Source organism: Podarcis raffonei, chromosome 11 (assembly GCF_027172205.1).
Source record: "Podarcis raffonei isolate rPodRaf1 chromosome 11, rPodRaf1.pri, whole genome shotgun sequence".
Taxonomy (NCBI): Eukaryota; Metazoa; Chordata; class Lepidosauria; order Squamata; family Lacertidae; genus Podarcis; species Podarcis raffonei.
Window position 1 is genome coordinate 29443058 of NC_070612.1, and position 23255 is coordinate 29466312.

The 23255-nt window shown below is 40.7% G+C and overlaps 1 protein-coding gene across 4 annotated transcripts; it reads right to left on the reverse strand.

Moving 5' to 3' along the window:
* Positions 1 to 232: 232 nt before the first annotated feature.
* On the reverse strand, positions 233 to 23220 carry HMGCR (3-hydroxy-3-methylglutaryl-CoA reductase). Of its 4 annotated transcripts, none has more exons than XM_053408743.1 (20): positions 23036 to 23220; positions 18932 to 19119; positions 18092 to 18203; positions 16563 to 16650; positions 15814 to 15898; positions 15163 to 15268; positions 12358 to 12464; positions 10698 to 10814; positions 9757 to 9908; positions 8935 to 9179; positions 8668 to 8840; positions 6655 to 6849; positions 5882 to 6040; positions 5590 to 5747; positions 5354 to 5459; positions 4279 to 4449; positions 3750 to 3890; positions 3502 to 3660; positions 2190 to 2344; positions 233 to 2102 (listed from the first exon to the last, which is right to left on the reverse strand). In XM_053408743.1, the coding sequence occupies exons 1-20, from the start codon at positions 23199 to 23201 to the stop codon at positions 2048 to 2050; spliced, it is 2838 nt and encodes a 945-aa protein (XP_053264718.1). In that variant the 5' UTR covers positions 23202 to 23220; the 3' UTR covers positions 233 to 2047. The 4 variants fall into 4 exon arrangements, with proteins under 4 accessions (XP_053264718.1, XP_053264720.1, XP_053264719.1 ...); XM_053408745.1 differs by lacking the exon at positions 23036 to 23220 and adding an exon at positions 22882 to 22999; XM_053408744.1 differs by lacking the exon at positions 23036 to 23220 and adding an exon at positions 22863 to 22997.
* Between the last annotated feature and the right edge of the window lie 35 nt (positions 23221 to 23255).

Genomic DNA, 23255 nt, shown 5'->3' on the forward strand with positions numbered 1-23255 from the left:
AGTAATTGCTTAATACTGTCTGTTTTATTTTATTTTAAATATACTGTAAGGCACCTTGAAAACTTCAACAGGTGGGGTATAATACAAAAATAAATATATATTCTCCTGCCACCCCAAATCATGTTGGGAACCAGGGTTCTCTAAAAACCTTGTAGTGCAAAAAACTGGAGTCAACATACTGTGCTACTGACGTCTGCAATTAGATGTTTTTAGAAACACAACTTCCCATAGGTGTTTTTGCATTGTTTTACTGAAACTGAAAAAGTATCTGTACCAAAATGTACACAATTTTGTAATAGTACAAAATGGTTTGTTTTTTAAAAGACAGAACATCAGTTACATTCACCCAAATAAGCACTGAACAAACCATTTATTGCTAGCTCAGTGTCATATTAAATAATCAAAGCAAGGTCAAACTCTGCATAAATAAGAAAAAACAGTAACTTCTGGACAACAATACTGTAAGGATATGGACATTCATGATGCTATTTACAAGTAGCCGTAGCACATACCTAGCAATAGGTGTTGATTTGCATTAGCTCTATAACCTATTAACAAAGTACTACAAACAAGAGTACCACACAAAAAGGGACACTCACAATGAGTTCCAATGAGAAGCTTAAGGACCCCAGCCCTCAAATTGTCCTTTGAGCCAACTTGGAACAGTGAGCCATCATTCCATCTATAGTCTTCCAACAGTTTTCCTGTGTAGCATTGAGTGCACTTCCCTGGTATGCAGCTACCTTGGATGGAATTGCTTTTCTTCTCTCATCTCAAATCCTGTAGTTAGTAGTCTTCAAGAAGTGATAAGCAACTTAACTTGCTAAAAAAAACACATTTAGAACTTGCTTTTAAAAAAAAATCCTTACAATTTCTTCAGGAAAAGAAATATTAAATAAGTAATCAAGTAGTATTAATTTAACCGCTCTCTCATCTTGAGATACACATCTATTCCTGCAGAAGTGCACACCATATTCAAAAGTGATGATTAAGAAATAGTGTAAACATGTTTTTGACTTGCTTGAAACCATTCCTTTTAAACTTTACCAGGGATGCTGTTCACTATGACATTCTCCTGGGGAAAGCACCACTGAACTTAACAGGAACCAGTGTCTAGAGCAGCTGTCCATCATTTCCACAGGGCTAGCCCAAGAGAACTTCCCAGTGGCTTGTTCTGCAGTTTCTCACCCCAGTGCAAGGTAAGAGCCTCTGAACAACATGCCTGTTAACTTCACATGTCTGTATTACAGAAATGTCACATACTTTCATGAACGTTAAAAAACTGTATTATACACAACAGAATGCGAAGGACTCTGAAATCGAGACTTCTGAAAACTATTGTGACTCAGTGAAATTATCCCAACACCCAAATTCTAGGCTTAAAATTTTGAATAAAACTAAGGTAAGGATTTTGTGAGAAGCAATTAGATGAGACCTGAAAGCAGTTACAACATATGAAAACGCCAACAAGCCGTTCTGAAACCCCTCTCCATCCCCCAATTTGCTGAAAAGTGATTAATTTGGTGGAGTTGGCTATTCTCTTGCCCCAAAGGAGTTTTACTGGTGGCTAGTTCTTGCTGCAGATGCATGACACTCCAGGTTAACCTGAAAACAGTGATCACAATGGACACTGCAAAGCAACTAATGGAGTAGACTGGTTTAAAACAAAGTTACTGAACTTATTTCTCAGTAGTACACTAGTCAAAATATGTTCACCTCAAAAATGACAAAGGCAGACACTTTTGAATAACTTGAGTAGACCACAAGGAGCCTCACTCTATAAAGTGTATGACTCTAGCTTATTCATAGTCCCATGTAAGAACTATCTGCAGAATTTCCCACAGAGAAGCATCCTTTTATGGCAGACAAAGGGGCTAAGGATTCGGGAAGCTGTGGGCTGCCTATATGTCCACTGATCCTCTTTCAAGTGTATTTCCAAGAATTCACTGCACTGAAGATTTATCTTCCTTCCAAAATTCACAGATGTGTTATTTCTTTTCACTGGTCAAACAGCCACAGCAATGCTTTGCTCCAAGTTTGCCAATACTCAAACAGCTTTCTTGGTACAAGTTCCTTGGAGATCTTGCAGGTTAATTTTCGACCTATTAAAAACAATAGAAACAAATTCAGGTATGTCCTGATTTCCACATTGTATTTTGTTAGTTGGTGGGGCATAATTTCTTTCTCACCTGTTGTGGATCATGTGGCTTTTGACCAAATGCCCGGCAGCTAAAGCAGCCATTAGAGAGAGTTCTCCTGCCAGTACTGTGCCACACACAATTCTGGCAAGCTGGCGGGCATTTTCTCCAGGGCTCTCTGTACTTGCTCCCTGAACCCCCAGCACCTGTAAGCAAGAGGAGACACTCTACTTTAGAAGCTAGGCAGAAACAGGATATATTCAAGGCATGAACTTCCTAAGGTTCTCTCAAAAACACAGAAAGCATAATGCAGAGTTGACAACTCAGTGGTAGAATACAAGCTTTGCACTCAGCAAGTCCCAGGTTCATCTGCATGGGATCTTGGAGAGCCAATGTTGTCACAGTGGACTGAACAGAGCTTGATGTATCAGTGTCTGACCTGTAGAACCTAAACTGATTTAAAAAAAAAATGGGTGGGAGAGAGGGAAAGAAGAAAACTATGCATGCTTTATGTTACATTTCACAAACTAGTGAAACATTTCATCACTCCCAAAGGTCATGGGCTCTGTGATTACAAGTGTTCTTCTCATACATGCTCTGCTTTAAATTCAGGCACGCGAGTGACAGGCATACATGTTTTTTCCACTGGTACACATGAGAAGTTTATCCTAGCCTTGAAAAGAACAGTAATAATCAGGAAATGGTGGGATAAATGTGGGTTTGCAGGCATAGTACATGGGTTCCAAATTGCAAAACATGAACAAATTTAACTATAGCCTCTGAACAGAGGTGGCAACCTGCAGGCCACATGTGGCTATCAGTTGCTCTTTGTGCAGCCCAATGAACCCAGGAGAGCTGCACTTAGCTGAGAATTGGGGGAAGCTATTAGTTGGCTGGCAGGAAAATTATTCATCCTCCAATGCAGCCAAGATAGTTCTCTTTGATAGCAGCACAAGGACCTTGATTTTTCTTGCCACTCTGGCCACCTGAGCACCAGGAAAGTGTAAGATTGGAGACAAGAGGTGTGGTGTGAATGGGTGTTTGTATTCTTGATACTGACATGAAGGTCCTGAGTGCCCATCCAATGCCAATGCGGCAAAATAGATTTTTCACCCTGCAATTTGTTGTTGTTTCTATTATTATTATTATTATTATTATTATTATTATTATTATTATTATTAATTTTTACATACCGCCCATCTGGCTGAGTTTCCCCAACCACTCTGGGCAGTTCCCAACAGAATATTAAAAGCACGATAAAATAACAAACATTAAAAACTTCCCTAAATAGGGCTATGCAGTTACAATACAGATCTGAGTATGGTTCTGGGTTAGCAGCTTTCTGTCTTTTGCTACTTCATACCTGCAAACAAGCCTGCTGTGGTAAAAGATTGGTTCCTCCACCCACAGTTCCAATTTCGATTGAGGGCATTGTGCAACTGATATATAGATCTTCATTGGTAGGGCCAGTTGATTCCATCAGTGTGATGCAGTTTGAGCTGCTAATATTCTGTGCTGCATCCTACAGTCAGTACAGAAAATTTCTGTTTTAGCATAGGCGTGTTTCAGCTACATAATCTCTCGCATACAATAAGTCAAGGGCTAACATACCTGCCCACATGCAATATATATTGCAGTGACAATGTTTGCTGCATGAGCATTATAGCCACCGATGCTGCCAGCCATTGCGGAACCAACCAAATTCTTGTTTATATTGACTTCAATCATGGCTTCCGTGGTAGATTTCAGTACCTAGAAGAAGCCCACAAAATACTGTTATACTTCTCAGAAGCTGAAGCAGTAATTCTCTGCTACTCAGGGATAAAACTCATTATGTACATGCAATTGCTGTGGGGGAAAACAAACCCTAAATTCTCCACCCCACCTGAAATATCATCATCACAGGGTGCTAAGAATTCCTAAGGAGATCTAATGTGCCTACTACGTTATTACTAATCTTTAAAACTTCTACCCCACCCTTCTTCGTCACATGACACAGACCTATAGCCAGGCAGTCTGGAAAGCTACTCTGAACAGGACAGAAGATTGAAAGTAGTGATAATCTGAAAATGAATTCAACACAAGCCATTTAACAAACATGTTGAATCCAAGAGTGTTGGCTCACAGAGCATGTACTCACCTCTTTTACAACCTTTGCAGGAATGATTGCCTCACAGACCACAGACTTCCCTCTCCCCTCTATCCAGTTTATTGCAGCTGGTTTTTTATCTGTACAGTAATTCCCACTAACAGCTACAATGTGGAGATCAGGAAACTCTTCTTGTAGCCTTCCAAGCGCTTTCTCAGTGCCCTGTTTGGAAAAAGGGAAAGGGAAAGAGAGAGAAAATGTATTTACTGAACACCAGCCATGAAGCACTGTAATTCTCATTGATCTTGTCTCAAAAGAATTGCTGCTGAAACTTGACAGTGGAACTGGGAAAATATACACAGAATTTTTATTAACCATTTAAGTAACATTTGAACTGAACTTGAGAGGCCATGTGCAAGGCACATCATTCCAGAGTCACCAATACTGTCCCCATGGGCATCAGGGCAATGCCTGGGAACCTATCAGGTTATCAGCTTGCTTCCATGGCCAGCTGTGGACCTAAATAGCCTCTGTAGGGAACATCAGATGCCTCCTTAGGCCTAGCTCCTTTCTGACTGTGCTTTTCCCTCTGCACCCATCCCCCTTCCATCCTGATAGCAATTGTGAGTGTTTGAAAGAACAGAAGAGGAGGAGGCAGAGCAAAGTGAGCAATGGAAAATCAGCCACCATAATGAAACAATATCTATACTGATTGCACTCTGGATATCATACATTTCAAGAACAGTTCATTTTGAACTATATAGAACAAGTGTTCAAAGACCACACATTTCATTTGCCCTGTAAGAGAACTGTGACCCCTCTTCATTTTATCAACTAGGAACTGAAGATAATACAAAGCAATTTGTTCCAGATAATCCTTTATGTCCTGAGGGAGATTCTCCGATCAGAGATATTTCATTTAATTGTACTACAATACCATTTTCTATTAGTGTAACACTTTCACACACAAGAAAGATGTGTATGCACACGCATAAGGGACAAGAATCCTGACTCTTTATACAGTATTGATTTTCTCTTATCCCTCACAGTTTCCTAGAAAAGGCTTGAATAATTAGTGAGGTTTGAAATAATTGTTTAAATGCACAGAACAAATTCTAGAGCTTACTTTCGAAATCATGTTCATTCCCATTGCATCACCAGTTCTAGACGAGAAGCGAATATAAAGGTTGCGGCCAGCCAAACCAATTTGAAGCCTTTGCAGACGGGCAAATCTATAAAGAAGAAAGTTTATTAGATTACATCCCATCTCGGAATATATTTTGGGTGCATGACTTTCAACTGTCAACAACAACATTAAGGTTCCCTCCTGCCTCCCTCTTGCTAGCTATAGAAAATGCTAACCTGCTTGTGCTATCAAACGCATCTTTAATTATCTTGAATCCTTCTGGGGTTTCCAGCCAAGCCTTCACTTCGGCAGCCTGGCAGGCAGTAGGCAGCCTTACAACAGGCCCTCGTGTCATTCCATCTGCCAGAATGCGACTACTGGCACCTCCACCAAGCTGAAAGCAAAAAACCGCCAAATGGTAGGGTGAGTGGCTGGTTAATGTGCAGGTTCAACAAACAAGTAACTATTGTTTCATAGTAGCTGCTTAAATAGTGCCCGGCCAACACAGCTTGTGTAATTAATACTTACACATATTGCTCTGCACCCTCTATTTGTGCTTGCCACCAGACAGCCTTCTGTTGTTGCCATTGGAACTTGAAACTCTTTCTTATCCAAAAGAAGGGGGCCTGCCACTCCCACAGGGATTGGCATGTATCCAATCACATTTTCGCAACAGGCACCCAGCACCTTAACAAAAAAGCCAACAATTAAGATGTAACCATCACCACATTTTTCAAAAATTACAAATTTCACAGTTATAAAAAATATTTTTAAAACTCAAACGTTTGATATTTAAAGTAACTTGTTACAAAGAGTAAAACAATTTCCTTCCACTCTCATTCAATGTGACTGTCAAGTAACTTAGGCAGTTTTCCAACATCAGTAACAACACCCACACTCTGCATACTTTCCTCTATCATCTTGGTAATAAGGTGCGGGCAGAACAAGTTGTTCTCTTTTTCTATGACACAAGAAAATTAACAATGTATATGATCACAACTTGTTACAAACAGGGAAGAGGCACTTGTGTAATCCTGAAAAAGGCTGTCCCTCTGTAAGCTGGGAAGGTTACAGAAGCAACAAAAAACCCAAGGAGATGCCACCATCACTGACTTTACAAAACGTCCACCACTAGCTATACCCGATGCTCTCCTTTCTCATTTACCACAGGCTGAGAACTCATAGCTATTACTGATGAAACTCATTATGCCAGACTCCAAATCAAGAAGTTTGGAGCACTGAATTCCTCTGTTAAAAGAAAAAATGTTTATACACAGTTACATTCGCCCACTTGTGCTCACCAAAGAATAATCGTAGTTCTTATAAGGAAGACGCTGTAGGGAGGAAGGTTCAGGAAGCTTCTGGGATAACATTTGTCTGCGAATCGACACACCACGTTCCTGAGTTTCCATCAAAGTTTCCAGCTTATAGGCAGGAATATATTTTGCATTGACTAAACTAACGACCTCAGCATCAGAAAGGAACTTTGCACCCATCTAGAGAAAAGAAATAATTTGGTAACTTTTTTTAAAAAGTATTTACAGGTTGCCTCTTTGCTTGAGGCAACAAAGCATTACATACAGAACTACAATTAAGCAGAGAATTAGTTGAAAGTCCAGCAAAAGAGATTCACTCCTCCAGGAAAATTTGCTCTTGACTTCATCTTTGTTGGTCTTTTGGGACCAGGCAAAGGCAATGTTTCTTCCACAAAACATTTGAGTCTGTAAGTCTATATGTATCAAGCCATGTAACAGCTAGAATTTTAGCTGCTAGTAAAGACTGGGAAAACAAGAACTTTAACTTGTCAGCATGCCATAAATTCCAAAGTGTGGGTGGCACTATAGACTCTTACTTCTTGACCTTTTAAGGAGGGATTTAACTTCTGACATAAGATAGAAACCAGAGCAAAGCCTCTCTTCCAGATTTCAAACAACAAGGAGGAACATATAGAATGGTTTTATCTGCAACACACTCAGCTACAGTCAATCTAATGATCTTAACAGTGGAACCACAATGGAAACTTACACTTTCCAAGGTTCAATATGAACACTTTTATACAGCCAGTAATAATAATAATAATAATTTATTATGTATACCCCGCCCATCTGGCTGGGTTTCCCTAGCCACTCTGGGTAGCTTTCAACAGAATATTAAAATACAATAATCTATTAAACATTAAAAGCTTCCCTAAACAGGGCTGCCTTCAGATGTCTTCTAAAAGTCTGGTAGTCGTTTTTCTCTTTGACATCTGGTGGGAGGGTGTTCCACAGGGCGGGTGCCACTACCGAGAAGGCACCGAGTGTAAGCTTAGAGGCTCTTAACCACTATTTAAAAAGATTGCCATTGATTTGGTGGGGTAGGTCACAGGGGAAGAGATGGACATTTGAAGTGTAACAGCTCAAGTGTAAAATAAATTTGGAAAAATATTATTCTGGGGAGCAGACCATTTGTATTGCTCATACCCAGCCTTTGAAAAATGTTAAGGCAACCCTTTTCCAGCTCAAAGGTTACCTTCTCCCAGAGGCAATGGGGGGGGGGACATGCCAGTGGTAGGTGGGGCCATTGGCTAAAATGAATGGAGCAACAGGTGTGACTCTGAGCTTTGGACACTGGGCTACATTCGAGCCACGCAAATTAGTCAAGATGTTTTTACACACCACCACAAACACATCTCTCCATACTCCACCGAGGCAAGCAACAGGCATGATCATAATGCAGTGCCACATTCCAGCCAGGCAAAAGGGCTTGAGGAAGGCACAGAGCAGAGTCAATGGAGAGCCCTGAGGGCTGGAAGGAGAGACCTGGAAAGCCACATTCTGCACCCAGGCATCAGGTTTCCCACCACTGGTGTAATTTTGGGCGCAAGTTACCAAAACATACCAAAAAAGGGGCAGTTTTCCCCAATTCCCACTATGTCCCCCTAAAAGCTGTTTTGGGGGGGTCAGAAGAGTCCCACGCAACAGCATGGGAAGTGGCAGTGGGGAAGAGGAAATCTGCAAAATTCACCTTCAGCAGGCATTTTCTGCTAGAGCGCCACCCTTCCCTTCGTGATAGAGTAAGACTGGATCCATTCTGAAGCCAATCCAATTTTTTACCCATTCTTGAGAATTTCAGTGACTATAAATCAGCATGAGTAAAAAGAAAAAGCAGAATGTTTCCAAATTTACTCTGCATGTCACGTTCACAAAGTTGACATGTATAAACACAGTGCACTCCACTCAATAGATGTTGTGAATAACCCAATTAATAGTTTTTGCATAAAGATCCTGAACAACTTTAAAGTACTAGATGATTCCATAGTTCTCCTTTCATACCTTGTCATTCTTAAATATACTCAGACATTCTTCAATAGAGCGTATCTCTTTAGGCAATTCAATTCCAGGATATTTGCTGTCACTAACTGGGGAAGTTTCTGAAGAAGTACAATTGCCAACCACAAATGTGGCCTTCGATGGAGATTCTTGTACGGCAGGCATTTTAACTTCATCTGCAGAGAACACCAACATTGGAAATTTGAAGAGTGGGCAGTTTCATCAACAACTTGTTTGTATTGCTAAAAAAAGATAATACTAAAAGGTTACCTTTTCTGTCTTTGGCAAGTGGAAGATTTTCTACTTTTCTGGGACTAGGATTAGATTTTAAAGGCACAGATTGCTTTATGCAGCAGTGTTCAGGATTTTTTTTCTGGATCACTAGTGGGGATGTTATAGGGTTCTTCAATGACAGTGTAGATTCCATCTCTGTTTGCTCAAAGAAGATGTATTTGACAGCAAGGAGGAAAGCTAACCCAAGTGTAATAACTTGCTCAATGTCCATACTGGCCATCCTAGAAAGATTAGAGAAGTTGACTACATTACCTACTTCACTGTTAAGAAGGCATGCATGACAATGCTTTAAGTCAAGGTTACTGTCTATCCTTTCCTGTAGGCATGCAGTAGTGTCATGGGAAGCAAGCATATCAAATCACGTGAACCCTGAGAGCAATTGTCAGCAACATGGGAAACTACCACTCAAGCAGCTATCATGCTGCAATAGTAGCATATATATCAGCCATAGGTAAAGTGTGACACTTATTTGAATAGCATAGCTAGCATATAAATAATTTCAACACTCAGAATTATTCACATTGGGACTACACCCAGGAAAAAATGTAACTGTCCAAATCCTTTAAACTCAACGTGTGTGCCATCCTCCAATGACTCTTACGTGATTAAAAAAAGACCTGCACAGAAATTCAAGCTCTGTGATAGGAGAATTCCACTATTTAAATAATTAAAATGCACTGGTCTATATTACCTGGAAAAGCAACAAACAAACAAACAAACACCTATCTACTAGACGGAATCTAACATTTATGGCAAATGCAATGGAATGCTGATTAGCAACATTATGCGAAAACATACCTGGAAAGATAGAATTGCCATAGAGAAACATTAGGTTCAATTCTCTTTGGTGCACTTTCATCCAGTCCCATAGAAATTTCTGCTGTGCTGTTCTGAGCAGATGGCTCTGCTATCCAACGACTGTGAGCATGAACAAGAACCAAACCTAGAGACTTAAAGTTAAGAAGTCAGTTGTTATTGATTAGCTCACCAAGGGCTTTGCACCAAAGCCAACATTAAACACAAAGATGAGAAAATGGTAGATACCACTTCCAAATAAATATTTATGCATGGTCCTCCTTTATAGTGTATTTGGGGAGGGTGATATCCAATGTTAGTCATCCCCAGGAACCTAAGTCCACTGATTTCAGTGAGTCTACTGAAAGGTGTAGCTTACTGCAAGGCATTTGTGTCCTGTTACTTATTATTATTTCTTTGCTGAAGTTGAAAATTTGTAAGATTAAAAAAATGAAGTCAATAGAAATAATGTTCATTTTAAAAAGCTGTAGTCAGCATGGCTAGTGCCCTCCTAATTAATGCAACACACAGTCTTAATTCTGGTAACACATTCCAAGTGTAGGGAGGAGGAATGGAAATCGCTGGAGTTTGGTCTCCTACCAGGCTTTGAGCCCAAATGGTCATGTTTCTTTTTTCTTTTCAACTTGCATGTCATACTCAGGCTGCTAATAGTCAAATTACATGGCAACTGAATCTGTTACATTTTGGGGAACTCAATGCACTTTAAATACCTCTTAACATTTTATACTCAAGTTTTCCTGGACTCTTTAATTTTGTCTTTATCCAGTTTGGATAAATTCAACTTTATTGAATTTTTATTGTAATCCACTTAATTTATTTATTATATTAAGTGGTAAACACTTTTTAAATTAATAAATCAAACCAAATCTGTTTTACTGACTCAGAGTGCTCAAAATAAGAGTCCATTAAAAGCAACAACCTACCATAATCATTTTGACTCTCTGCGTTACAGGATTAGGTTTGTTTTCTTCTTCTTCAAGAACACGAGCAAAGTGACTAAGCTGCCATATGGGACGTCCTTCACGGCTTTCTCGCGAAAGCTGCAGAAATCAATAGTATATATACAACATAGATTTGAAAAACAAGTTTCCAGAAGTCTTTTGCACAGGACCATATGACAAGGTATACAACTGTGTATATTTCTGTGTGGAACGTAAGATTAACCTTTCAAAATAGAAACAATGGTAAAGATGCTTGTGTAACTGGCTTTTAGCTCTCCTAAATATTATAAAGATTAGCAGTGATGTAGCTAGCCACTCAAGTGCCGGGGCAGCAAGCACGTGCTGCGCAGGAGGGGCAGGGCATGCTGATTGGAGCCTGCACAGAGACCACCCACCGCCTTCCCCTCAGCTGGAGGGCAGCCAGGAGGGAGGCGGCGGCTGGGGTGCCCTGCAGGCCACGCACCACAAGCGTCCTGCTCCGCGTCCCATGCTGGAGGGCACCCTGCAACCCCAGTGCTGCCTGTGGCACCCCGCCCCCGCCCCCTCCACTCCCCCTTCCTCTGCTAGTGAAGATTAGATATGCTTATGGAGGTGAGACCAAAATAAAGAAGCATTTATCCTCTAACTATTTATAACATATGAAATAAGGAAGACAAAACAGAGTTTACATATTGTTTTTCAAAAAAAACAAATCTGTAACAGGGTAACAAAATATTACAGTTGTTGCATTCTAACTATGCTGCAAACATACAGTCTGACAACTGCAATATGAATCATAATTATATCAAATCTAGGAGTTTATTAATGCCTGTGGTTATAACCTTAACTCTTTGCAGATCACAGAGTCTTCAAAATAAATTACAGCATTTTATTAGCCCATATTAGACTGTTTCCTCTGTTAAGTTTTCTTGCACAAGGCTCTTTAAAATAATCAGGAGCAACAGCTACGAAATGCTCTTGTGCAATTTCCATAAATTTCAATTGCTAGGGGAAATCCTTTGACTGGCACATATACAAATGATTTCCCCTTGTTTTTAATAAATGTTCTTGGAACAAAAACCATTTTCAATATAATTTTAATTTTTTAAAAAGTTACTCAACCCCCACCTAAACAATAAAGAGAACAGTATGAGGCATTACCTACATATTTATATATATAATATTATATAGCACAATAATGGAATTGAATAACTTCAATCAGTTATGGGGAGCATTTCACCTAACAGATGTTGCTGAAGTACAATTCCCATCAGCTGGAGGGACAATAGTTCCACAGTCCTGACCTAAATCCTAGAAACTTTTCTGCTAAAACATCATACAGTACATGGAGAGTTATTGTGGGATGGGTGGAATTGGGGCATTTCCAGAAAACATTAATTCTTACTGATCAAAACTGGAGACATATACCATCCTGTCAAAATTTCAGTTCTTTCAATGCCAAATTTAAAGAAAATGTTTTATTTTTATTCCAGTTTTTCCCAGATCCCCATAGGCTTATTTTCTCCAATAGTTTAAGCCCGTTTAATTATAAAGTATTTCATTTTCTGGCTCCCAATTACACTTGAACAATAAGACATCAGTCCTAGAAAGTAGATAGTTATTACTGGTGGTTATATCAGTGATGATTTTGACATACTCTTACCTCCAATACCAGTGACACACATGCAGGAAAGAATGTCATGAAGACAAAATAGTTGGCCAGGACAGACATACAGCCAAAACAGCACATGATTTCAAGCTGTCTTACTCCTGTTAGAGAGACAAATACCAAGCATTAGAATCCCTGTTTCCCCCCCACTGGGTTTTCATATGGATTTTAAAAGGCATACAAGCACATCTCTAGACACTGTGGCACATGCACTCAATACAAAATGGACAGAAGTGAGAAGAACTTCCTTGTAATCCCTCTTCCTACTGGAAATAACACACAGCTTGCTACTCATGACCAGCAATTTCTAAAAGTCTGCTGGCATAAGTAAATGTGAAGCTAGAATAATCCCAAACCACATTTAGTTGTATGTTTATATACACCATATTTGCCTTTGCAGAATTGTACAGTTGCAAGGGACTAGCCAAGGCATGGCCAGACTTGGCCCTCCAGCTGTTTTGGAACTACAACTCCCATCATCCCTAGCTAACAGGACCAGTGGTCAGGAATGATGGGAACTGTAGTCCCAAAACAGCTGGAGGGCCAAGTTTGGCCATGCCTGGACTAGAGGGAGGGGGTCACCTAGTTCAACCCCCCCCCCCCCGCAATGAAGGAATCAAGGCTAAAGAATCCCTGAAAGATGGCCATACAACCTCTGCTTAAAAACCTCCAATGAAGGAGAGCTCACCACCTTCCAAGGCAGTCTGTTCCATTTTGAAATAGTTCTTAGCAGCAGAAAGTTCTACCTAACGTTTAGTTGGAATCTGCTTTCTTGTCATTTCAATCCACTAGTTCAGGTCCTACCCTCTGGAGCAGGAGAAAACAAGCTTGCTCCATCTTCCATGTGACAGGCCTTCAGATATTTGAAGATGGCTGCCATATTAACACTCCATCTTCTATTCTCCATGCTAACCATACCCAACTCCCTGAACTGTTCCTCATAAAGCCTGGTTTCAATCTTTTTTTATCAATCTTTGTCACCTTCTGCACAAATTCCAGCTTTTCAATTTCGTTCTTGAACAGTGGTGCCCAAAACTGGACACAGTACTCTAGTTTGATTCTGACCAAGGCACAATGTTGTTGTTTAGTCGTTTAGTCGTGTCCGACACTTCGTGACCCCATGGACCAGAGCACGCCAGGCACTCCTATCTTCCACTGCCTCCCGCAGTTTGGTCAGACTCATGTTTGTGGCTTTGAGAACACTGTCCAACCATCTCGTCCTCTGTCGTCCCCTTCTCCTTGTGCCCTCAATAAAGTGGTACTATTACTTCCCTTGACCTGGATACTATGCTTCTGTTGATGCAGCCTAGAACTGCATAAGCTTCCTTTTGCTGCTATACCACACTGTTGAATATCTATTGCAAATTGGCATTTTCTGTTCATATTTAGGTTAGGAAGACTGAGGACTTACAAGCTGTACCCTAGAAAGCTGTTGGTCAGCCTTAAAGGCGTTTCAAACAATAGGTTAAATCTGCAGTAAGTTCTGTTCATGAAAGGGGGTCTCCCCCCTCATCCATACAGTAGCTCCCAGCTTTGCCAAAGGGTGATAGGGTGCTATACGGCATGGGAGGGGAGAGCCAAGCTGAAAATCGCACATCTTCTCTAAGCAGAAGTGCCTTTCTGCTCATGCAAGCAGGCTCTTCATTCACCCAAACATATTACAAATTTATGAGCATGAGCTTGGCAGTTAACATGTATAGAAACATGGGCAGCATAAACTAACAAATCCCATCTTATGGGGAACAAAACAAACAAACAAACCAAGAATAATTAGCCTACAGTTACTATGTAAAAAGAAGATCAATTAGTAACTAGTGCATCTACCAATTAATTCTGACTTCTTCAAGACTCTCTTTGTACACTATGGTATAATGACCACAGAGGCAACTCCTGGTTTAGGTGTGTCTGAATGACACGCCATCTCTCACATGTGCACAGTACCGAACCCAGAAATAGACCCCAAAAGGGGTAGGGTCGGCTTACGCACGGGAGTTCAGAACAAAACCCCCAAGCAATCCTCATAAAACGAGGATTGACTGTAGTTATGGATATGGGATGACACTTAAAAACTTTTTTTAAATGTAAAAATATTTATGAACTGCTGTATCATAAATATATCACAGTGGTTTACAACATAAAAACAAAGCCAAACAATATCATAAAAAACTAAAAACAAGCAAAAATAAATTAAGAACAAGCCTCAATAGACCATTGCGGGAGATGTAAATTGCACGGATTGCCTTGGCGGAATAGAAAATATTCAATTATGCAATATTTAATTATTAACTATGCAAAATTCATATGCAACACCTTGGCACATGCAATGGTTACAAAGAACGTGTGCCAAATATTTTCCTTAAGATGATAATAGACTTCGTTACAGCTGTTTAACAGCTGTTAAACAGCTTCGTTGCAGCTGTGACCAGCTGTTTAATTCAGGCCTGGTACCTCCGCGTTAAGGGAAGAGAAAGGAATGAATCAAGAGTGCTTATGTTCTGCACACAATTTCACTTGCCATTCATAACAGATATATGACAGGAGAACAAAAGAAAGCTGCATATCTCATTCCCCCTACCCTCTAGTGTAAAACAGAACTAAAATTATGAATTCCTTTGTGTTCTCAAAGCAGGAACCTTCCAAAGCCACAAAAACAGTAATAATCATAATAAAGACTCCAGTTCAATCAACACAATTAGCACAAGAAGTAGTAAGACACACAGCTGCCTATGAGATGCTAATTTGTTTGTTCCTGAAACTTGTTAAGCTTTTGGTTGCGCTCTTCAAAATTCCTCAGCTTACCAGACATGGTACCAACGCCAATGACAAGACATTCAACAAGAGCGTCAAGTGTAAATGTAGGGCCCAGGATAGCCATGCCACGTGAAATATTTTCTCTTACTTCATCCTATACAAATAGAAAAAATTAAGTTAGTTAATGTACAACAGTGCTGGGTAAACTGTGGTACTACAAATGTTGGACTCAAACTCCCATCAGCCCCAGTAAACATGACCAATCATAAGGGAATATGGGAATTGTAAATCTGATCTGGGGAACCTGCGGACCTCAAGATGTTGCTGGAATACAGGTTGAAAAATTGTGTTTATTAACTGGATTGGTGGATAGTAATTAAGAAGCAAGCAAAATAGAAAGATTGTTTTGTATCCCAAGTTCCCTCAAAACTGAATTTATTTAAGTACCAAGAAAAGGATTAGACCTAAGGGAAAACCCATGCCTTCTCCCTTTCAGACAGTTGCTGCAACAGCATACTTTTACGATAGAGATTAAATATCATATAAACAAAATACCTAATGTAAATTTATACAAGCTCATGTTTAAGCAGAGGTGCGAAGATTTGCTTCCAAATTGTCCCTAAGACTTTGTTCTCAGAATATCATTGTTTGTAAACCCTATTTCAAAATGTTCTTTATCAAATGGATAAGTTGGCTGACCTGCGAGTTGGAACTGAGCGCGAATTTGGCTAATGCGCTGGCCCTGGAGAGGTCAACCAGAAGCAAGAAGAATGGCAGAGCTTCACTGAAAAGATACAAAAATTATTATCGACATGCAAAACAGAAACAAAAAAACCCTCATCTTAAGAAACAATCCCAATTACACAAGCCCAAAACCTATACCAGAATTAGTTATGATTTATTCCTTAAACTTCAAATACCCATTAAACAGTTTTATGTGGCATGTATTTGTTTGGATACACTCAACATACTTGATCTTCCACTTGTCTATATTGGATAGATGAAGAATGGATAATGTAGGCAAAGCTAAGGCTGCCTGGAGATCACAGAGTAACAGCAAGAATACTGAAGAGGGAGAAAAGCTCTCTTTCAGCATTGAAAGTGAAATAAGAGGAAATCTCTGTGGAAGCCTGCCAATCAGATTTTTTGGGCCTAGCATTCAACATTTGAAAGGAAAACACACAGAAGGGGAATTAAATCCCGAAGACCTCTGTTGTATAATTTCACATGAAAGGATGGCCATGCCAGAAGCAGCATAAAAAGATGCATGTACAATTTCTTCCTGTGAATGAGATGAGGCTACCCTGAAGACTTCTGGAGTGCCCTCCTATTTTGTTTCACCTCTCCAATTCTTAATTTCAAGACTAGGGTGGTCAACTGTCAAAAAAACAGCTCCTGAATAGATGATGGTATATTTTCAAAAAAACATAGCAATGAGTAATACGTACTTCAGGCCCGTCAATTCTTTATCAAGGAAATGAATCACTACTGTACTGAAGACAAAACTCGAGAAGATTGTGAAGAGCCCAGCAATACCTACCAAAATGAGAAAGGAAAGGTCTATGTAAAAAGGCATTAAACAAATACAAACACACTTCTTTGCAAAATAATATTTTAAACCTAATCCAAATCCTTCCCTTTGCAGAAAGCATAGATACAATGGATTCTGTTGTGAAACTGCTACACCATTTTGCTTCGTGTTACATTTAGGACAGATATGGGCAAATAGATCATGTTCTATTTATCCATGTGTTTCTGTCATTCTGGTCTTATATTAGTAATTCTAAGGAAGAATCCAGAGTATAGAATACTTTATCTCTGTTTCCTTAATTTCAAATAAAATATATTTGGGGCAAACTGTCTAGTCAATGACAGAGCTGTGAAGGAGGACATAGCACTGAATTTGCCTTGTGGCCAGTAGGAACTGCCCATATGCATTGTGCTCTTGGAAATTTAGGCCAGTCTCTTTAGATTATAAGATTGAGTTCCTGACCTGTTGGGGGTCAAATCTGGTACAAGGATATTATCCTGCTGACTAAAACGCTGGGACATTAAGATGCATTTTTATCCTTGTTCAGCTAGAACTGCCAAACCACCAGTGGTCCTCTGCCATCTGTCCCTTACATTTTCTCATTTACAAGTAGATGGTGGGTTCCCTTTCCATTGCAAATGGGTCATGTTGGCTAGATCAGTAGTATTATGGAAAGTACAGTTAATCAGTAGAACATTTACATGCACCTTCCACAGCTCTCAGCAATGCTAAATTGCACTTGCACGATTTTTCCAGTTGGCAGGAATGGAAGTCCTCAGGTTCTCCTCAGTTATTTCAACATTTATTATCTTGAATAGCTGCTGTAAAATATAACTGAATGGATCCAGTTTCCCATCTGGGAACAAGGTTCCTTCAATTTACAGAAGACACAAAGAGCCTATGGAGGCCCCCTGCTGGAGAATGGGGCTCAAGCAGTTTTCACCAATAACCTCTGCACTGCTTCTCATGCTGTTTTGAAGAGTCCTCCAACCCTATGACATATTTTCAAGGAGCTGCAAAGGGAAGGAACAATCTGCAAAAATTGCCTCCCATAACCCCCTTCCTCCTGCATGAGTGAAAGTTGGCTAAAAGCAAATATGAATTCAACCCAGTTGAGAAATATTTTGTGTGCTGTATGCTGCACGTTTCTCCATTAGATTGGTGCTGAGCCCCAGACAGGACCTGCCCCAGGTGATAAACAAGAAAGAAGTCCTTCTAGCACTGGCAATTTTCTTGTTCCACTGTGTGTTCATGGCCCAAATGTTACTTATGTTGGCACCAATTTGGGAACTCCCCATACACAAACTTGTTTTTATGCGTTGTTCACAATTGACAGATCAGGGCACATATGTTTGGGAGTAAGTTATTATCCTTCATTTACTTGGGTGCTTGTTTGTTTGTTTTTACTGACATACATTAATAATTATATAGATCAATGTATCTTACCTAAAATATATTTTGAACCAAGCTGCCTCAGATTCTGAAACTGGAAGTATATATAAAGGATTGCTATACAGCGTGTGATTGTCAGGATTATGATATCACTGCTCAAAACGTCCTGAAAGAAAGAAATATAATCTAAATGCATTTTTAATATAAAAAAATTGTGAGTAAACTGCATTTCTTGAGCAGTTTCAGAGAACTCATATCAGTATTTTAGGTTTATCTGAGAAGTTAGTATACTGCATTTCACTAATCGCTACAACTTACAACTTACTACATTAAAAACTGCAGTCTAAAGGTAAAAAAGGTAAAGGACCCCTGGGCAGTTAAATCCAGTCAAAGGCGACTATGGGGTGCGGTGTTCATCTCGCTTCAGGCCAAGAGAGCCAGCATTTATCCACAGACAGCTTTCTGTATCATGTGGCCAGAATGACTAAATCGCTTCTGGTATAACGGGACACCACGACAAGTACGGTAGCGAACGGAAATGCTGTTTACCTTCCTGCCGCTGTGGTACCTATGTATCTACTCACACTGGTATGCTTTCAAACTGCTAGGTTTGCAGGTACTGGGACAGAGCAATGGGAGCTCACCCCGTCGCATGGATTCAAACCACTGACCTTCTGATCAGCAAGCCTTAGAGGCTCAGAGGCTTGGATCACAGCGCCACCTGCTCCCTATACTGCAATCTACTGATATATTTAGACCTCTGAAACAGAAGAGAATGCAATCTATGTAAATTAGTCAATGGATAGCTTCAGTGAAGCAACATTTAATTATGAATTTCAAATAAGATGATTATACGGACAAGTAGTATTTAAAAGAATAAATTTAACTTCTTACTTCTTCAAATTTGGGGCATTCATAATTCCAGCCACAGATCTTGTCGTTACCAGTGAACATCTTCATGGACATCATACAGATGGTAAGAGTTACAGTTCCCACTATGACCTCCCATGGGTGTGAGGCCACAAAAAGGCCGTGCATTCGAAAGAGTCTGGACAGCATTTTCAAAAGTTCTTTTTCCAAATCTAAGACAAAATGCAAGGAAATAAAAATACCGTATAGTAAATTTTTTGCTCAGGTAAAAGTCAAAATTTTAAGGAATTCCGCAATGGCTCAGCCATCATACCCATCATATTTAAAGCATTAATCCATGAAAAATAGCTCCATGAAAAATAACTACAGAAACGTCTGCCTTCTAAAAGACTTGAGAACACTTTCCCTTCAAGAAGCTTTAAGCAGCATCCTGCTAGGTCACACGGAGGCTCTTCCTCCACCCAGCAAGTGCAATTGATGCAATAGTGGGCAAAACTCCTCAGCCTTACATAGTCTCTTCATCAAATGAGGGAAAGAGTCTAGGGTTTCAGCCTGGTTTGCTAGTTCACCTGTAATATATGTGGGAGGCCAGCACACAGTCTTGCTAAATGTACCCTTCAAGTGGTGCCAAGACACTCTTTTGTTCTTTTATAAGGAACAAGACACAAAGCTTTCACAAAGCACAGCAGGGTATTGCACTATTAATTCAGTTGAAATACCTCTGTGAAATCTTAGTTGTACACAACTGCATGGCTAGTACGTACTGTTTCTCCTTTTACACCCCCAATTTTAATGCCACCTAGAGGATAAACTACTGAGCAGGCCACACTAACTGACTACACTAGTTTTCTGATAACCGCTTGCATGCATTTACTTTATACTGCCTTCCTAGACTCAATGTCCATTTTCCCTATTAGAGGTGGCTGCAATTACAGCAAACAACCAGTAAAAGGTAAGTAAAGACATACAGCACCTAACAGCATCCAGGGCTCCAGCTAAGGAGCACGGCAAAAACTCTCTGGAGAGTTGGGCAGGGCGTACTCTTAAAGCAGGACTGAGTGCATACCATGACTACTTGAAGTTGTTATCAGATGTAATCACCATTCAATACAAAAGGTAGACTGCCACTTAATCATATCGTAAGGAACTCCATTATGTATTGATCACACTCAAGTAATATGCAGTCAACAGCATCCAGCTGCTAATCTACTTTCACTGCATCCTCATAAAGAAATAAAAATATGAACCAGTCATTCAACTGGCTACCTGAAGCAAATTAAACTCTTCAGGAGGTCAATATAAAGCAGTTGTTATTTTCTTTAAGCCACATATGACTGACAGAGATGTGTGGGTGGATGGGCCAACAAATTCATTTACAAGGATGAATTATTATGCAGAGTTTTCAAATGATGCTGGGTTTTAAAACTATTTTCATAAAGTTTACAGGTTAACTTATATAAAACACAATGCTGTGTCTATTTCAACGTTAGGCTTTATAGGCAAAATTAAAATACAAGTTCCCACTGAATCTTAAATATGATCTTTTCCCTCATAAAAACAAACCTAATTTCTGTAAATATTAGTGTGTTGGCCCTGTCAAATATACTGTTAACAGATCTACAGATTCGCTACAGATAAAGCTACATGTAAATAGGTTGCTGTACATATCAAGTGCACTTAAATATGAAACATATAGAACTTTTTCATTACTTTGTTTCAGTCCTTATTAAGTTTACTTTGAAATCTATTTTAAGCCAACATACACAAAATATTTCAAGACAAAGTGGGAGTTCTGCTCTATTATCGTAATGCCACAACAAATAATTTAGAAGCAATCTGGGTTTATTTTCCATCAACCAGACTAGCCGCTATAAACTTTTCTCAAAAATATGAATCACCAATCGCATAACATCTTCATTAATCTTTCAGAAAGGTGGTACAAAATTGGACATTTTCATTATAACTGCCTAAAGTCTCCTGTGAAGTATGAATGCTTAACAAGTCACACTCTAAGATATGATTACAGTGGATGCTCGGGTTGCGAACGTGATCCAAACGTGATTTAGCGCTTCTGCGCATGCGCAACTGCTGAAACCCGGAAGTAACCAATTCCCGTACTTCTGGGTTTCGGCAGTCCACAACCCAAAAAAACGCAACCTGAAGCTGACACAACATGAGGCATAACTGTAGTTTGAAGTAGCGTTTGAAATAGTGGTCAGTTGATGAGTCAGAAAGGTTTTATTTTAGTGCACACAGTCTCCCACTCAGACTATTAAACAGGATCTTCATCTCCCTTAAGCAATTATCGTTGGACCCTTTATGAGAGGTTCTGCTACTGAACATAATTTTGCAAAGATTGCACTTCATAATCACAAAGATAAATATATCCTCTCTTCAATAAATACAAAGTCTCCAAATAAAGAATGTGTTATGTTGTGGGACAAAAGCTTCAAGCCTTCTAGAAGGCTTTAACTTTAAGAAACCAGGAACGTGACTGGTTTATTCATTGAATTTGTATAATACCCTGAATATGACTAAGCATTTTAGATTTCACTTAGCTTTATAAATCCACATGCAGATATTACACTTTACAAAGTAACGTCCCTTGAGTACCATTTATTGAGCACTTTTACCTTTCAGTAAGTCACTTAAACCAACTTATTCTGACCAAGCAGTTTGTATAGAAATTCATAGATACCGGTACATTTTAGTATCTCCCGGCAGCCATTCCCGTCTCCTACTTTCCTTAAGCACAAGAAACTCAGTATGATTATGGAAAAATGGAAATTCCAAAATAATAGTCACTTATGAAGTTGGCCAAAGTTATGATTGCATTGGAATTATCACCACTTGTTCCTAAATTAAAACAATACAGTGCTTGGAAACCTGCTAGGAAGTAGTGAATTATTTAATTATCAAGGAAATCCAACCAACCACAGTGGTACCTCGGGTTAAGTACTTAATTTGTTCCGGAGGTCCGTTCTTAACCTGAAACTGTAGTTAACCTGAAGCACCACTTTAGCTAATGGGGCCTCCTCCTGCTGCTGCTGTGCCGCCGGAGCACGATTTCTGTTCTCATCCTGAAGCAAAGTTCTTAACCCGAGGTAACATTTGTGGGTTAGCAGAGTCTGTAACCTGAAGTGTCTGTAACCTGAAGCGTATGTAAACCGAGGTACCACTGTACATAGTATTCATTATCAAGGAAATTCAACCAAGCCAGTCCTTGATGGAAAGAACCTGGTCATTTTAAATGTGATGCAATAATAATCAGTGAAAAATAACTAAATTCTTAAAAGTGATAATCGGATAACCATGAGCACGACTGCTCTGCAAATATGCTGCCACCAACCACACCCCAAAGGCATCCTTCCTTACGCAAAAATGCAAGCTGAATATAGAGAGGGTGGGGAAGCGATCAGCAATGATCTGAACCATAGTTGCTAATGGGGGTCTTCATATTAACTCTGCAGCTGATTTGTACCGCCCCCCCCCAAACAGCTACGCTCTACCCCATCCTCCTGAGCAAAGATCACAGTTTCAGGATGCTCCTCGTATCTCTTGGGGGAGGTTTCGGCTTGTTATCGTAATCTCTCCTCAGCCTGAATGCGTAACGCTGGACCGAATGCCGCTCCGCGATGCTACTTGCCGTAGCCGAGGAACCAGCCTCCTTCCCAGGGCCACCGTCAAGAGATGCTGACGGCTGCCCACAAGGAACCGAAGGACGGGGCAGGGAGGCCGGCGGAAACACCGGCGAGCACCTGCGCGGAGTCCAAGGCCGGGGTGGGGTCGGTTAGTCGTGTCGTGTCCTTTTGTTCCCCGTTCCCCCGCCCAGGGAGCCCCTTGAGGAAACCGCCAAATCCCAGCCTTGGACCGGTGGGCAACCGTCGGCGGCGCCAACACCCTCGGCTTCCCCTCCCCCCCCCCGCGCGCCCTGCCATCGTTCGGCCGACGGTACCCCGAGAGACGGCGGGCACCTCAGCCGGTTTCGGAGGCCTCGGCGTCCCCTCATGAAGGAGGAAAGGAGGCGGACAAGGTCCCCTCCGCGCGGAAGGAGAGGCTGCCCGCGGCGCGCCTGTCTAGAATTCTGCCCGCGGCGCGGCGACGCTCCCCCGTGTAGCGGCCAAGTACCTCCTTCAGGCAACGGCTGGGGTTGGCAAGACCGGCAGCCTCCTCTCTCCGTCGTCGGCCTAGTCAGCACCTCTTCCTCTCCCTTGCTCCTTTGCCGCAGACTGAAGCGCCCGCTCTCCCCGCTACGCAAGGACACCCGGCTCGCGACACCCCGGCCAGCGGCCATCGCCCGATCGCGTAGCCAATCGCGAGCGCTCGCCACGCCCAGCCCAAGTGCACG